At 37.5% G+C, this 17,692-nt stretch overlaps 1 protein-coding gene across 1 annotated transcript in view; it reads left to right on the top strand.

The window, feature by feature from the left end:
• LOC116888027 (protein diaphanous homolog 2-like) overlaps positions 1-5,193 on the top strand; it is a 178,116-nt gene extending 172,923 nt beyond the window's left edge. The window contains exon 4 of the mRNA XM_032889436.1: positions 4,024-5,193. Coding sequence (XP_032745327.1) covers positions 4,024-4,088 — 65 coding nt within the window. The 3' untranslated portion in view covers positions 4,089-5,193. The remainder of the gene's footprint in view (positions 1-4,023) is intronic.
• Positions 5,194-17,692: the final 12,499 nt, after the last annotated feature.

Below are 17,692 nucleotides of genomic sequence, written 5' to 3'. Positions count from 1 at the left end.
AATCATATGTCATTTTTCACTTTTTATATTAGCACATTTTAAAAGATTACTACCCAAAGAGATAAGACAGAGAAATTCATGTACTGCCAATGAGATTTAAGTTAATGCAAATATCCTCTAATACCATTTGGGGTTATTCCTGCATACCTTAGTAATGCCTGTCCTATGCAAGACATACATATGGATATAACTGTGGCATACATATGGATATAACTCTAGCATACATATGGATGGAATATAAGGATGGCCATTTCTACATTGTTATTACAGCAAATTATTGGGAAGAGTTTAAATATTGTTTAGGAGAGAAATGACTAGTAAAGTATTTATTTGCATAAGAAAATGAATATATGGACATTGAAATCATGTTTTCAGTATTATACTCTAGCCATTTAATAACAGATAACTTCTATAAGAAGAGGATAGAACATTACATTGTAGTTTGAGCTCAGTATTTTTTAAAGACATTATTCTTTAGAGAACAACAGAGGGAGACCACACTATGAGAGGAAGAAGTAATCATAGTTTTAGTCTCAATTTGACTATCTCATAGCATGCAAGATACGGCCTTTGTGACACACTTTATTAGGGTATTGCCTGTACACCCCCAGGTTGCATACTGCAGAACTGAAACTTCTAATCTGACTTACGTCCTTTTTGTTTTAGGCTGTGTCTCATCTGTATTTAGTCTTTGGTTATGTTACTTGACATTTACTGTAACAACAAAATTAATTATGTAAGTTTAGGTATAAACCTAAAACATAATGACATTTGTGTATTTTCTATATTTATGTGTTATTTACATCATCGATAGATAAATGATTATAAGAGTGGATTCAACACAGGTACCGTCGCATTTTAATCCATTTATTAAAATACTCAACAAGAGATGGATGCCACATGCCTTTGTGCATAGAGAAGGCATGGATCTTCTTATGAGAAGGACAGCCTTGCCATTGGTTTGAACTGGGTAACCTGATAGAAGGTACAGAACCATGTTAAAACCAAGACATGCTTAAGTTCTAATTTGATGAAAGATATGAAAGGTTTTCTAAAGACCATCTATCTGCTTCCATCACATTCATCTTCAAAAAAGTATAGCCTTCTCTTCAATACCACTCTAATGATTTCAACCTCTATAGTTGTACCAGAATCTCCTCCCCTACACATAAGAATTTCGGTATAGACCTGAAACATAATGACAAGCTTCTCACGAATAAGGAGAATCAACTTATGTTTGCTTACCAAATTCTGGTAGACTTGGAAAAGAACTTGATTCTGCAAGGTCTTATCAAGCCCTCAAATCATATAGCACACCACACACTTCCTCCACCTTTTTCCAAAAAACTGCCATCAATCTTGCAATCACTTCAATTAGTCTGTTACCTCTGACAGCAATAATATTTAACATTTGTTCCTATAAATGTGATGCTGATTTATGGTAGTATTGAATACCATAAATATAAAAGTTGTGTTGCAAATAATCCATTCGGTGGTATTTCAATCTCTTGTACAAAGATGAAGTCACTTTTGAGCATGAGAGTAGTGAGGAATTGCCATCACTATATTATTAGCCATTAGAATATGAGTATATATGGAAAATCTATGTATGCATATGAAAATACAGAAGTATGTATGAGTGTGTGGGAGTCGGGGTGGGTATGTACATTATGAGATCCGTCGAATTCCACTTATGGCTTAATCCATAGAAGTTCATGGTACAAATATACATTTTATGCAAAATTATATTGAACATAAATATAAATAACTGGAAATTAATTTTAAATATTTAGATCAGCAATTGTTTCCATTGTTTCTAATGGCTTTTTGATAATAAAAAAGGTTGTAGGTAGACATTTCAAAACTATAAGAGGTGACCTTTACAGAAATGCTTCTTCATGTAATTATCTTATTAAGTTGGGAACCTTATAAGTCCCTAAGGGGGGGGGGGTCAAAGGGACAGCAAATAAAGTCTAAAATGGTTCACTTTTTCTGTCTGCCATAAAGATGGGTTTCGGTCCTGAACCAATTTTTATGCCCCTTTCCAAAAGCTTTAATGTCCTTTAGTCAGTTTTCTTCGAAAAAAAAAAAAAAAAAAAGGCATGTTCTCAAACCAAATGCCACCAGTAAGTTGCAAATTGATATAAATCCTCACATCCTGCCATTTAAGACAGTGAGGCTGCAGTTTTGGAGGGGATCAAAGTCGGTGTTTTGTGATGTTATGGAGTACCAGAGGAATTCCTGGAGGGAAGCACAGAGAGATAGCTGTTGACTTTAGCTTGTTAGTTCCCCATTGTACCAGCTTCTTTCTCAGAGATGGCACAACCCTGTGGGGATGCCGCCATCATTCTCCATTCTAGAGTCTGAGAATAACGCTGAAGTTTTAATGCTTACAATGCAATGGGAAGAGTTTGATTGTCCCTTAAGTTTTAAATGTTCTCTAAGAAGTCCCAAACTAATCTGTATGCAAACCTGGGCCATCTTAGTAATAAGCCCTTTATCCAGGAATGTTATCTTCACATTTTTAGCTGAATTGTGATCCATATCACAAATTAAATAATGGATTTTTTAATGGTATCTTCAAGAGGATACCCAAATAATCCATCACTCAGCTGTATCTCCAAGTACAGAAAGCCTCTTAATTTCTCACCTTTCTGCAATAATATTGCATTCTGAAGCGTTGAGAATGCTTTCAGCTTTTGTCTACTTTGTGTAGTGCACTCACAAGGTGATGTTAATGAGGTCAAGGTCATGGATGCAAGAAAGTTTTGCTGAGTATCGACCACAAACTACTGGAATTGGTCAAGAGATGATAGCGCAACCTAGAAAGGCATCATGACAAAACCTCAGCACTTCTCAGTCCAGTCTCCCCTGGGAGAGACAGGATATACTAGTGGGCCATCATCATCTGAAGGAGGAAATGAATAGCAGCTTAGGAGGCTCCAACATCTACTTCTGAACAAAGCAGGCCTGACATTTAGGCATTAACTTTGCATTATAATCTCCCATCATACCATTGATTTGCTATGTAACCTTCATCACTAAAGCAGAGATAATAGGATGGAATGAAATGGGCTTACCTCCCGGGGATGTTGTGTGAATTAGCAAATTAACTAGTGTAAAGTGTTAGCATTTATGTAAGTGCTGGTGGTTGTCATTATTTCTGGGGACCAGTCTCATTCTAAATAGAGAATCTAAGTATATTATGCTTTTGCCAGAAAGAGATTTTCAGCCACATCAATTGCATTTAAGCTGAGCATAAAACAGAGGTGATAATAATATAGTAGTGATCATCACAGCACAGAGCTGGAAGCCTTTTCCTTGTTAGAGCTAAAACTATTTTCAGCAACTTTCAATGCTTTTAAACTTTGCTTTCCACGCTTTGCGCCAACAGTCATCTCTACAGTGATTATTCTTCCTGTGATGGGTAGGGGGAATGGGACCAAGAATAGGTCCCATTCATTATTCATTCCCGTAATGACTATATAATGTATTGAATTTGTTTACATCATACAATCAGGCAAACTCAGTAGCTGCTTTGATTGCTATATATTGCAATCATTGTTTAAAAATAAAAACTCTCTTTTTTTCCCCTCCACCCTGCACACACTGGTGTCCTTTAGAGGTAACCAGCATACAAATTGAAAACTCATGGGGAATTGGAGAGCTTTTCAACAAAAGGTACTGTCCATAGATCTTTTCAATTTAACATCTTTCCCAAGGAATTTTGTTGTCACCTGCTTATCTCCAAGGGGTCTGTGCTTGAGAGAATTCTTCCATTTCTTTTGTCAATCTGCCTCTGCTTACCAAGAAAAATCATTTATTGCTGATTGCAGAACTCTTGAACTCAGTCTGGCAGCTGCTGTGTAAACGCCTCAGATCCGGGCTCTTTGCAGCTTATTTCCATATTCATTTGAAGTGATGTTTCAAGACTGTTTGAAAACCTCTCTCGACCTGACACTGTGCAATAGTCAGGATCTAAAGCTCACCATTTTTTCCCTTCTTCTTCTCTTTGTCTTACAGATAACAGACGGCCCACTCTGGAAAGATCACGCTCTCGACACAATGGAGCCATGCCATCCAAGTGATTCCTGAGACCAGGGAGAATGGAGACATTTAAGAAAACAAAATCATCCATTTTGAGAGGAACAAATATACACTTAATAGTTGTAGTGGAAATAAATGCATTTCCACAAAGGTCAAACTGATCTGGGTGAAGGGATGTGTTTTTATTGGAGTACTGCAAGGACACTCATCTGAACTTAGATGTCATTATTAGAAAACATTTGTTCCTCTCTAAAGATACATATAACTTGTCATTGTGTATAAGGACCTAACTGTGAAGATCAAAGTATAAAAACATGGAAGAATCCTAAGGCTTCTACCAACATTCCAGTCTGTCAAATAATTTAAAACTGAAATTCTAGGTCAGACCTACCCACCCCATCCCCCAAAATAGACAAAGGGCCAGGGAAATATAGGAAGAATTTCCAGTGTCTACTTTCAGCTCATCTTATGTATATCTTGTAAAGTCTAGGAGAAAAGGTGCATTAATGATTGGGAAGGGGCAAATAGTACACTCTGAAAGAGAGGCCCAACTCACGGTATTTAGACCCCATCTCAAGTGAAAGCTAATGGATTCATCTATGTGGCAGAAATTAATCTTCCCATTACTCTAATGTTTGAGGGCAGTGTCGCAGGCACTTATCATTGGTAAAACTAAACCAAAGTTTAGCAGAATCCTCTAGATTTCAACTTTATTTAAGATGTATTTTTTAATTCTCCATAGGTATCTGCCTTATAGAAAATCTTTATACAGCTATTTTTGAGAAAACTTCTATACTTTCATGTATGTGCTAGGGATGAGCCTGAAATTCTATTGCCTTTATTTAGATTTTAGAGGAAAATATTGATTCCCTAGTTCTTCCCTCTATTACTTTTTCTCCTTTCACCCCAGAACAGAACTGCAGAAGAGTACAGAGAGAAGAAAGTGACTTTTTAATGCAGGAGGAAACGTTGGAAAGGTCAATTGGTTGGTCTCTAGTTCTATCCCTTTTCCCACTCCACTTTGGTAGTTGAAGAAAAAGTAATTCTCTCTCCCCACTTCCTATTCCTCCTGTCTTCTCCCTCCCTCCCTATTTACCTACCAAGCTACCTCCTTCACTCACTTCTTCTCCTCCTCCCCTTCCTATCCCTCCCTCTCCCTCCATCCCTAACGGGCATGTGCGTGCGTGCGTGCGTGTGTGCGTGTGTGCGTGTGTGTGCGTGTGTGTGTGTGTGTGCGTGTGTGTGTGTGTGTGTGTTTATATCTCTTACAGAAGTAACCCGTACCCTAGTAAGAAGGTAAACCTCTCTGTCATCATCATACTTACTTACCTTATATTATTAATACATTTCACTGATGCTGCCAAAACAAAGCCAACAGATAAAGAAGCTCAGCCTTGTTTTAAATATTTGAGAGAGCAGAAGTTATACTTAACTTGTCTATTCTCTTACAATGTGCATTTGTAATAATTGGTGTAATTTCTCTGGAGTGTAATTTCAAAACTAATTCATGCAGATGATTGTGATTGCTGTAAAAGATTGCTTGTATGTATATTTCTTATGTAGATAATTCTATTTCTATTCCACCAAAGCACATTATAGACATTTAAAGAAAAGAACACATAACTGACTTGGCAAGCGCTCTTCTAAGACAAGGTAAACCAGTGACCAGTAGCTCACAGATTCTTTCTACAGATGTAAAGTAATTTAAACGGTTGCCTTTCACTTATTCTTACTTGGGTATTATATTTCAAAATACTCTGAAGCTGCTATAAGTAGAGAAATCAGAAGGTAACAATGTCTGAGTTTTTTCCTTTTGTTCTTATGTGAAAACACACACATACATACACACATATGATTTAGAACATACCACTTTCACACACTTTTTAAACAATCACCATGAAGTTTAGGTTCTACTAATTGCTGTAAATAACTACTGTATGCATTTTCAATTTTACAAAATTGAAAATATTGAAAAATATTTTCTGAAATATTGTGGTATGGCTTATTTGAGGTTTTTTAGTTTTGTTTTTATAGATTTTCGGGCTGTAAAAAATTGATCTTGAAATGTAAACTTTGACTGAAATTTGGGGTATTTGCCCTGCCATATTATCTAACTGGTCAAGGTTGAAATACTGATGTATATCACCTTTTCCAGATGTGAACTTGCCTTATTTTCTAGTTTGTAAACAAAAATGAATGAAGTACTATTATTGATAAATTATATATTTGTATTTAAATGCATTCCACGTGCTTTTCACAAACATTAGAAAACCTTTCAGGGGACAGATGCATAATTAACTCATGTGACTTATAATAGTCCTGTTCTGGCTACTTGCACTTTTTGTTTTAGGTTGAAAGGTATCATCCAAAAACAAAAGTACATAGTGGTATTTTTTAAAAGAAAACCAAATTAGGATGAAATATTTTATGTGTTTTTGTTTATTTCTGCCACACATGAAAAATGCCTGTTTCTACAACATTTTCTTCATAATATTACAAAACAAGTTAACTGATTAGAATATTTTCCTTTGGCTACTGTAATGATTTACCATCAGTCTTATAGTTTAAGACCCCAACAATTTATTGTTCCATGGTCCTGGAGGCCAGAAGCTTGACATCTGGACATCAGACCATTCATGCTACCTCCAGAGGCTGCAACAGAGGCCCCTTCTTTGCTTTGTCCATTTCCCAATGGCCAATGGCATTGTGTGGCTTGTGGCCACATTTTTCTCTGTTCCTTTTTACATCATCTTCTCTGTGTACCTGATCTCTCTCAGCCTGTCCTGTTGATGGTGGCATTTAGAGACTGCCATCTTAAGACAGGATAATCCTCTCTGATAATGACACACCCTGAACTTTATGATATCTCTATGACCCTTCTTTCAAGCAAGCTAACATCCAGGTTCTTTCCTAGATAGCTTAGCTCTGTATTTGAGATAGTTGAATGAATCTATAAATGTGTGCCCGATCTTTTCATCACAAGTCAAAAGCTGGCAGGCTACATCCTTTTCCTTAGCTCCAAAGTACATCTTCACACAGAATTTCCTCATTTTATCATCTTTCACTCTTAACAAAATTTACCAAATCAAGTGTTAATTCCTTCTTGACATAATGGTTCTCTCTTCACTATACCTCTTGTCTTATTTTTTTTTTTTCTTGTTTCGAATTTTAATTTCCTCCTATCTGGTTCTTCTTTAAATTAGTACAAAGGTAGTAAGTTGCATTGTGGTATTTTCATGCTTTGTTGTTGTTGATGATGATGATGGTGGTGATGATGATGATGATGATGATGATGATGATGATGATGATCCTTCTGCCCTCGATTCTACCACTACCCACTACTTTGGTCCCCCTAGTACCTCCCATTTCACTGTCATGTCTCATATATTCTATTACACCCCCCCAAGACTTCTTTTCCTCAGCAAAAAATGAACTAACTATACCTACAACACTTAGCCTGCCAAGCTCCTCAACTTTATCACTTACAAGGTAAAGATTAGTTTTGCATAAAACTGTAGGAGACAATTCAGATAAGTTGTTGTTCATTTTCTTTTGTTTTTGCTGCTGTATAACAACTGCCTTTCTTCCAGTTCCCACTACAGTATTCATTTCCTGTTGTGCCCTCACCGGAAATGCCTTTAATATCCACATTTCCATCAGTGGTTTGGCTCAGGCAATCTATAGTGTCTCTATTAAGTTTACCATCAACAGTTATACCACCCTCCACCCAGCATCCAATTCAAAAGCCATTTTCACATCTGTAGGTATTTTTCATAGCAGTACCCCAGCTCATACTAAAATTTATATCAGATTTCTATGGTTACTGTAACATATTCCCACAAACACAGAGGGATAAAATAATTTCTTGTTCTGTAGTATTTTTAAGGCCACAAATCCAAAACCATGCTATTGGCAGGAGAGCACTCCTGTGCAAGCTCTAGGAGAAAATCCATTCTTTGCATCTTTTCCTGTGATTGTCATTATTCCTTGGATTCATCTTACTACTTCATCTTACTACTCTCTCTTGTTTGACATCTTCCTCTCTGTATATATAATCTACCTCTGCTTCTCTCTTGTAAGATAGTTTTGATGACCTGTTCAGATTATCTGTTATAACATTTGGATTTTCAGAGCCTACATTTAATTACAACTTCACATACCTGTCTAACAGAATAAGGTAATATCACAGAATCTTGGAATTAGCACACAAATGAACATGTCTTTGGGGGGGGCATAATTCAGCCACTACAGTAGTCATTGCATATAAATGTACTTTATACTTTTTAAAATGCATCCTTGGTGCTCAAGCCAAATTTAAAGTTGTTATTAAAAGCTACTGTCTACACAGGCTACTGCATGCTTTGTTACTAAATAGACAAAAAGGCTATTCTAAATTTTGGTTGATACTTTCGCCACTGTAACCAATGAGCTGAAAAAATTCACTGATCACAACTCTACTCTGGTGTATCTCTTCTGCCCCCTTTTTTTATGAAGCCTTTGTTGAAATATCTTCTATCATGTAGGCACAAAACTACCTCTGATACAGAAGGGTTCTTTACAAACTTCCTTTAGATATTTTGAATCCCTCAGCTGAAGGGAGAGGTAAAAGCAAAGACTGTGTTGAATGGGTATTGAGGGAGATTGTGTCCATAGCAATTCACCTTAAAGAAATAGTTCAAGTAGCAGTAAAACTGTCAATTTGTGCTATCATTTCACCTTGGAATAAACACCTGTATTTGCGCCGGACCAATAATGACTTGCAGTCTCTGTATAATGCCTACTAATCCAATAAAGCTTAGATCTGCATTAAATGTTGTTCAGTCCATGATTCAGATTAAATATGAATGAAAAGACATGGATGCTGAAGTGTCAAGAGGATGTGAAGATATTCTAGGAAAAGCTTCAGCTAAACAGAGCTTCAAGAGTGGTTTTGGAAGGGCCAGGTCAAGTGGAGATCATGCGCTGTCTTCAAAGACTCATACACTTAAGAGAACTCTAAAGTTCTTCTTAGCATTTGTGCACACTATTCTCATCAGAAGAGTTGAGAAACACTTATACAACTAAAAAGTCAAAAGGGAGATTTACATGCTCCATGATCGGCACAGACTGTTTTTGCAGAGATTTGTGTGTATTATATACAGGGCTAAAGCAGATGTGCTTCAGGTGCTCAGAGTGGAAAATGTCCAGAGCAAGTAATGAAGAATGGCAGGCTTTTATTCTCTGGAGAGCTTTCCAAAGAATGGCTCCTTGTGGGTGGGCTGTCTTCAAGATAAAGTGCCGAACAGTGTAATAAGCAGACCTATAAATGACATGATCCAAATCCTGGCCCACCCACTAGTTTCTTTGGAATAGTTTGCTCCAGCAAGCAAGCACATTGTTTTCTTTCCTCTCCAAACTCAAAACCAGAGTCCAAAAACCAGAGTATCCACAACAGGGCAATTTGAGCTTAAGGACAACAGTTGTGAGCAGGAAGGAAAGCTGAAAATTAATAAATAAACCATAGATGTAATATGCTATGTAATTTTGATTTGTAACAAAAGAGTGCCATAACCAAAGATTGCATTTATACAGAGAACTGATTTAGATGTTTACAATTCTAATTGCCACAACTAAAATATAATTATAGTTTACCTCCATTGCAGGGGGAAAAACTTACAAATACATGAATTATGCAAACCATGGCTTTGTGCTGACTTCTTGGAGATTAGCAAGAATTTAGTCTTTAGCCACGATGACCTTATATCTTGGTTATCAGAGGTACAGATAATGGCAGTTCTAGTACATGTGTTCTCCTCTTTACCCACTCAGGAAAGTCACCTGTTGAGAACAGAGTTATGAATTGAATATAGCTAATGTCTTTAATTTTTCAATCTAGTGGGATAAAACATGAACATAACTGGAGCAACCGGAGCTGGTTCAGCATTTTATAGCACTTACTGCTTTTGCAAAGGAGCTGGGTTCATTTCTCAACACCTACATTATGGCTCACAAATTGTCTTTAAACTTTAGTTCTAAGTAATCTCACAACCTCTGAAGGCATGGCAGATACAGAAAACAAAAATAAATGCTTCTCAGAAAGAAAAAGAAAGAAAGACAGAATTGTAATTCAAAGTGACAAGATATTGACCAATGTCCTAACCATGGCATAGATAAGGCCTGTGGAAATACTGGGGGGGAAAACCACTTTTTAAGAGTTACAGGAAAGAAGTGGAAAGCAAGCATGAACACAAACATTTTGGAAGAAATAACATTTTAAATTATAATTTAAAAGGTAATTAGATAAAGCTATATGATGATTTCATACATTCAGTCAATATATATTGCATATCTACAAGAAAATATGGCCTCTGTTCTCACAGAACTTAGTTTTCTTTGAGGAGAGGGGGAAGGAAAGCAAAACTAAAGGTACCAATCTGAACCATTGCATATGTATGCAGATAATATTAAACAGTTCAATATAACTAGAATTTAAGACCCATTTTGATGTTTTGAATGAACTGTTCTTCAATAGTATTGGTGTTTAAATACTCAGTTGGTGGAACTGTTTGAGAAGGATAACAAGGTTTGGCCTTGTTGGAAGCTGTTTGTCATCGAAGATGAGCTTGACCTTTCAAAAGCCTGCTACCATACTACTGCATGCTGTGCTTCCTAGTCATGGTTGAGATGAGCTCTCAGCTGTTCCTGCTGCTAGCCACATGCTACCTCTACTCTGCTATCATAGACTCTGACCCTCTGGAACCTAAAGCCCAAAATATCCTCTTCTATAAGTTGCCTTGGTCGTGGCATTTTATCACAACAATAGAAAAGCAGCTAATACACACATTAAAACAAACAGTGGCTATATAGTTTAATTCTGTAAATTATGGCGAAATGCTAAAAAAAAAACTATATACAAAGAAATTGTATGGAGTAGGCTTAAGAGATGTCTCAGCAGTTAAGAGTGCAAATTGGTCTTACCTAGAACCCTAGTTCATTTCCCAACACATACACTGGGAGGCTCACAATTGCCTGTACCTCCAACTTCTGCAGATCTGGCACCTTCTGGTCTCACAAGAAAATGCGTATATGTATATATGTGTATATGTGGGTTGAGGATTTAGCTCAGTGGTAGAGCGCTTGCTTAGCAAGTGCAAGGCCCTGGGTTCGGTCCTCAGCTCCAGAAAAAAAAAAAAAAAGACAAAAAATATATGTGTATATGTGTATCATTCAATGGTTCAAATCATTTTTTAATTTAAAAGGAAAGTGTATGGAATATAAAGGAAGATGATATTCTGTGTAGAATAGAGTGAGGGAAGAATAAGGCGGGATTGGTTTTGTACCTCAGTAATGAAGTTCTTGCTTAGCATGTGTGATTCCTTCATCAATCCCGAAGTGGAAAGAAACAGAGAGAAGGGAGGGGGCCGCAGAAAGCTAACCTTGTGGGGAAAGTGATTGCAGTGATACTACTGTGAAGTGAAGATCTGTTATTGTTTCAAGTGGCAACAAATAAATTGGCTACCAGCTGGTTGTTGAGATCATGATGAATGGGAGGAGCCAAAGGTTTCAGACTGAGTGGCAACCGATGCACTACATTCAATAGAAAAGTTGAACACAGAAATTATCTTTGCAATGGTATTTGGATTGCACATGGCTACAGTTCTGAGACATGGTACAATCCTATTATCCTAATTTCCTTTGTATTACCGTAATAAACACTATGACTAAGGTGATATTAATGAGATGGCCCCTGTAGGCTTATATGTTTGAATTATTGGTTCTTAGTTAGTGGGATGGTTTGGCGGAAGGATTAGAAAGTATGGCCTTGTTGGAGAAGGAATGTCATTAAGGATGGGCTTAGTTTCAAAAGCCCACACCAGGCCTAGTCTCTCTCTCTGTCTGCTTCTTGTGGATCAGGATAAAATTCTCAGCTACAACTACAGCAGTGCCACCACAATGAAGGTCATGAACTAATCCTATGAAATCATAAGCAAGACTCAAGTTAAATGTTTCCTTGTTCGTGTTGCTTCATTGTGGCAACTGAAGACTAAAACAATGACTAAAAGCAACTTTGGGAAAAAATAGTTTATTTTCCTTGCTATTCCATGTCAGGGGCCATCACTGAAAGAAACTCAAACAGAGCAGAAACCTGGAGGCCGACACTGAGGCAGAGACCACGGAGGAGTGCTGCTTACTTATGGCTCCTTCAACTTCAACTTGCTTTCTTGTAACACACAGAATTGCCTGCCCCTCCCACACCAATCATTAATCAAGAAAATGCTCCCAGTTTGATGAAGGTATTTCTCAGATAAGTTACCCTCTTCCCAGACCAATCTAGCTTGTCTCAGATTAAAAAAAAGAAAAAAAAACTAACACGTATGTGTCTTACCTGTAGTGTTGAGTTCGCATGCAATGCTGAGTAATGTGTATCATGAGTTCATGGAGAGAAAGAGCAGTCAAAAGAAAGGAAATTCTTTTCAACATACACAGTAATCTGGTGTTTATAGTGATAAAGAAGGCTAACTTATTCAGGTTGCTTTCTTCTTTTCTCTTTCCCTGTTTCTTGCCCTTATCTTTTCTTTTTCTATTTCTTAATAATACTAAAAGCCAAATCATGAAGCAGCTATTCAAAGAAATAAGAAACCAACACAGACTGAGGTGACATTAAGATGTCCTGCTTCACTTTTGGTCTCTCACCAACAGGAAAGAAAGACATTTAGATGAAGTATAATTTATGGGAAAGACTTTAATTAGTTCAGAGTTAGAGCTTCTTAAGTGTATGCTTAATATTTCAAACTGTACATTTAAGAGCTTCTTAAGCAATTACTACTCTCTCTAGGAGCAGCAGGCAGCCAGAATGGCTCACGCCTGTAATCTCATCACTTTGGATAGTGAGGCAGGAGGATCACCCTAATTCAAGATCAGTCCAAGCTACAAAGTGAGACACTGTCTGTGAAAAAATGGAAAATGAAGTAATAATAATAAAGAAACATCAAACCTTCCTGTTTCCATATTTTCTAGGAATCTCAGACTTCTAATATGTTTTTATGCTAAATATCTTTTGACTCAAGAACTGTAGGGTTTCTTTCTCCAGTCACATAACATTGAATGGCTTTATTTTAGCTAAAATTATTTTATTTGGTAATGGTAACTAGGTTTTCAACCTCCTCTAACATTCTTTCCTACAATATTTCATGTTAGTTCCCTCCATTTTCTTACTAAGTCCCAAAATATCCTAATGAAACTTAAATTGAGCATACTTAAATATGATAAATTCTCATTCTATAGTCTTTAACAATCTGTGGCATCAAACAACACAGTATCCTGGAGTTTTTGAGAAAAATCAAGTAATGAAGTATTTTACCTGGCAGAACAACTGGTGGTCCTTAGGGAACAAAAAGAGGGGATATAAAAGAGGTCATGTATTAAATGCCCCTGGTAGATTTCAGTAGAGTGATGAAAATGAAAGTGTCTTACAGATGTCAGCAACTTTCTGACTCCGCAGCATCTGTGACAAAAGGCTGACTTGCTGTGACCTTATATTGTGTGGCACTTTGTACTTTTGAAAGGACTTTAACTTTTCACATCCATTATTCCATCATCTCATTTCTTCTCAGTCTTCAAACATCCTCAAGTTCCCAGTGTCCTGTTAAAGAGAAACCCTCTTCGAAGGAGTGAATCTCCTTCAAGGCTGCTGGAAGAAACCATGCGCACCTTCCTGCTCAAACATATGAATGCCTCCGAGACTTCATTCTGTTTATTGTTTCTAGTCTACCACCAAGCATACATAGCCTGGTCTCCCCTTAATACTTCTTTTTTTGTTTTTTTTGTTTTTTTTTTTTTTTGTTTTTTTGTTTTTTTTTTTTGTTTTTTTTTTTTTTTTTTTTTATTAACTTGTGTATTTCTTATATACATTTCGAGTGTTATTCCCTTTCCCGGTTTCCGGACAAAAATCTCCCTCCCCCCTCCCCTTCCTTATGGGTGTTCCCCTCCCAACCCTCCCCCCATTGCCGCCCTCCCCCCCACAGTCTAGTTCACTGGGGGTTCAGTCTTAGCAGGACCCAGGGCTTCCCCTTCCACTGGTGCTCTTACTAGGATATTCATTGCTACCCTTAATACTTCTTAAAGTCTGCAGTCCCATTTATTGGTAGTTGTCATCCCATAGCCCATGAATAATAGGCATTAACCTTAATTTTCTCCATTTTGTACTCTTCAGTTCCAGGGTCATGTTAGTCATGTTCTTGAGGTTCAGTCAAATAACTCTGAATTCTTTTCAGTTCCCCAAGACCACTTCCCTACTGAGGCATAGAGACCACACATTAAACTTCGTATATCCCTAAATATGTTTTCCACAGGAAACCTTTTCCCAGCCAGGCATCATTAACACTATCTTATTTCTAGTTTTAGGATGAGAAGCTCCTAGCGCATCTTGTGCTCTACCCCCTCTCACCCTGGGATCTCCTAAGCATGGACATTGGTCTCTTTGTTTCATTCTTTCATATGGTTTTTAACCCATCCTTCACAGTGACAGAATCCTCAACTGCCTTCTTCAAAGGTCCCCAGAGCATACTCAGTAGCAAATTGAAATCCTCTTTTTTACTTCATCCCTACAGCAATGCTGAATTATATTTACCATGGGAAGATGCCGGCAATGTGCAAGAATATGTTAGTATACTCAGATGTGCATGTACTCTCATGCCAGGATGTACACCTGAAGTTTAGCCAGAATAGTATTACCTCACTGCCTAACCTCACCCTTTTCCTCCTATTAATCCTTCAAGGACCAATGCTGCCTTTTGAAGCCTTTCTTAATTTTCCTTTCACCATTAAAATAAATGGTGTTATCTAGTGCTCCTACTGCAATTTGTTCATACCTCTATTATGGCTTTTATTTCATTCTGCCTTCTACTATATTTGGCTTTCTGTGTCCTTGACTGAAGTGTAAGTTCCTTGGTGGCAGTGACTGTCTCATTCATCTCTGGGCCTTTACATAAAGCAATTGCTCAATGAATGAATGTGTAGTGTCAACTCTCAGGGAATTAAACAAATGAAAAGCAATGTTTGGTCCAGGTAATAGAAAATTGCAGCTAATTTCCTCAGCCAGGTGAGAACATAACCTTCATCACCATCTTGGGAACTGAAGACCTGTGTAAGGTCAGTGTTGAGGACAACCTCACCAAACTAGAAGGCTGCAAGTTGACTTTAGAGGAAGACTTCAGCAGCTGCTAACTGATTGAAGACAAGTAGGAAGTTTTTTCCTCCAAGGTCAAGCTTTTAACAAGTGTCTGCAATGTACACTGAGGGATTTGGCTGTACTCCAATTATGCTAATATGTCTTATATATGGGCCTCCAGCATCCAGAAACCACCTCCCTAAACAATTTAATAAGTGTAAATACCAAAGCAGAGTTGTAAATGTGGAACATATTTGCAATGTACCAACCTTGTTATTATCAAATGTCATGGGGTATAAGTCATGACAATTATGCTGCCCGCTTTTTATTACATTTATTTTACTTCTTAAAAGTGTACTATATCCCCATAAGCTTTCTCAATTCTTTACTACTTGTGAAACCTAGCCTGGCTATAGCTTCCAGAGTCACAAAAGGCAAAAACATTAGGGTCTTAGTATTAATGAGCACTTCCGGTAAGGAAATGACATCAATGGTTATTGCATCATTCATTGAAACTTTCCATTAGGGCTCACTGTATATGTTAATTTAAATGATGACATTTTGTGGGCTTCTCTATATAAGAGATTTCATTATCTGAAATAAAATTTTCCCTTGCCATCTTCCTCCCTCCACCTGTGGTCCTAGTCTGGAATAGCTGGCCTTTTTTTTTTTTTTTTTTTTTTTTTTTTTTTTCATAAAGTCTTGGAATTTTTATTGCTAGCTTGGTGTAATTGGAGGTTGACCTTCTTTTTCTGTGTTGAACCACAATGCACAGTAAAATAACCTTTACTTTCTCATGTCCAAGTGCCTTGCATTGGTCCCTCAGAAACAGAACAGCACATAGCAGTGTCGCTAAGCATTCTATGACAACAACTTCTGTTCTTTCAGAGAAGTCATTGTTACCCAACTTTCAGGCTCCTGTGGTATCAGGAAGCAAGCTTCCAGACCACAAAAGAAGTTGACTGGTTCCTTAGGACTTTGAGAACTGCCACTGCTTTTAAAGTTTCCGTGGAAAATAATGTCTGAGAAGAAAGTCTAGGTCATCCCTGCACCCAGGAGGTACTTTAGGGTTTGGAGGTTTTTGGGGAGTTTGCCTGTAATTATAGTACTGTCCTTTGTTTCTGGAGTATGAATCACCAGCTGTGTTATAGTAGTTGTATTTCATGACTATATGACAGCATAACACACAGAAACAACCTCAAACTGGAAGGGTTCATTTGGGCTCAAAATTTCAAATGATGCAATCCAGGATGGAGAACAGGGTAGATTGAAGTGGAAGTATATGACAGAGGCCATTTTACATGGCAAACCAAACAGCATACAGTAAGACTGGAACCAAAGACTATCTTTCAAGAGCCTTCCTCTAATGATCTAATTTGACCAGTGAGGTCCCATGGCCTCTAAACCAGAATACAAGCTGGGGAACAGGCCCTACCATTGCAAGCATGTAGGGAACATTTCAGACTTATGCCATAACACATTAACAATAGACTATGTATGCATCTCCTCGGCTTTCATTCTATGCATATTCACTAAATCTCCACTCTATGCCAGCTTTCGTGATGTGATAGAGATGTGTTCTAGGTTTTCAGGAGTTTATAGTCAGGTACAACATGTCAATGTTAAACAAATCAATACATTGTTATAATCATGTTAAGAAGTGTCTAGGGAGAGGATGCAGACACTTGAAAGAGAAAATATGTATGTGTATAGTTGAGAAGGGGCATTAGCTAACCTGGGTGCTCATGCTCTGGCTTTCCTCTTTGTTTCTGTGGCACTGATGTGCAAACAGGAAACCTAGCATATTAGACAAGTACTCTGCCACCAAGTTACATGACTAAATCTGAAAAGCCCGTCTGAAAAATAGATGTCTAATGGAATGAATACCTAAAGGATGAGTAGAAGCCAACCAAGTGAAAAGTGAGTAAACACAGACTCAACATCAAGGAAGTAAAGTCCATGTAATGAAGTGGTACATTTAACAGCATTTGTTTCAAGGATAAAATAGGGATTTGAAAAGATATAGAGTGGATGAACCTATGGCTCCAGCTGCATATGTAACAGAGGATGGCCTTGTCAGGCATCAATGGGTGGAGAAGCCCTTGGTCCTGCCAAGGCTTGAGGCCCCAGTGTAGGGGAATTTTGGGGCAGGGAGGTGGGAGTGAGTGGGTGGGAGAAGCATCTTCAGGGGAAGATAGAGGGTTTCTGAAGGGGAAACCAGGAAAAAGAATAATATTACAAGTGTAAATATAAAAATATTCAATGAAAGAAAAAATGTCAAAAAAAGTGAAATTGGTCAACACAGTAGTTGTGCTATTATATAGTAAAGGGTTAAATATAATGCACAGAAATTAAATATGCAACTTTCAATCTACACACACTGGCCATATTTTCTGTTCTCAATAACTGCATGTAGCTGACAGTGATAGATAGCAAATACCTAGCCCCAACCCCAGGGCTTCAGTAAGCTCTGTCTACTGCTTGATTTGATTCCTA

This window comes from Rattus rattus, chromosome X, assembly GCF_011064425.1.
Source record: "Rattus rattus isolate New Zealand chromosome X, Rrattus_CSIRO_v1, whole genome shotgun sequence".
Classification (NCBI taxonomy): Eukaryota; Metazoa; Chordata; class Mammalia; order Rodentia; family Muridae; genus Rattus; species Rattus rattus.
Note: the sequence above shows the minus strand (reverse complement) of the source record. Positions and strands in the feature narration are given on the sequence as shown.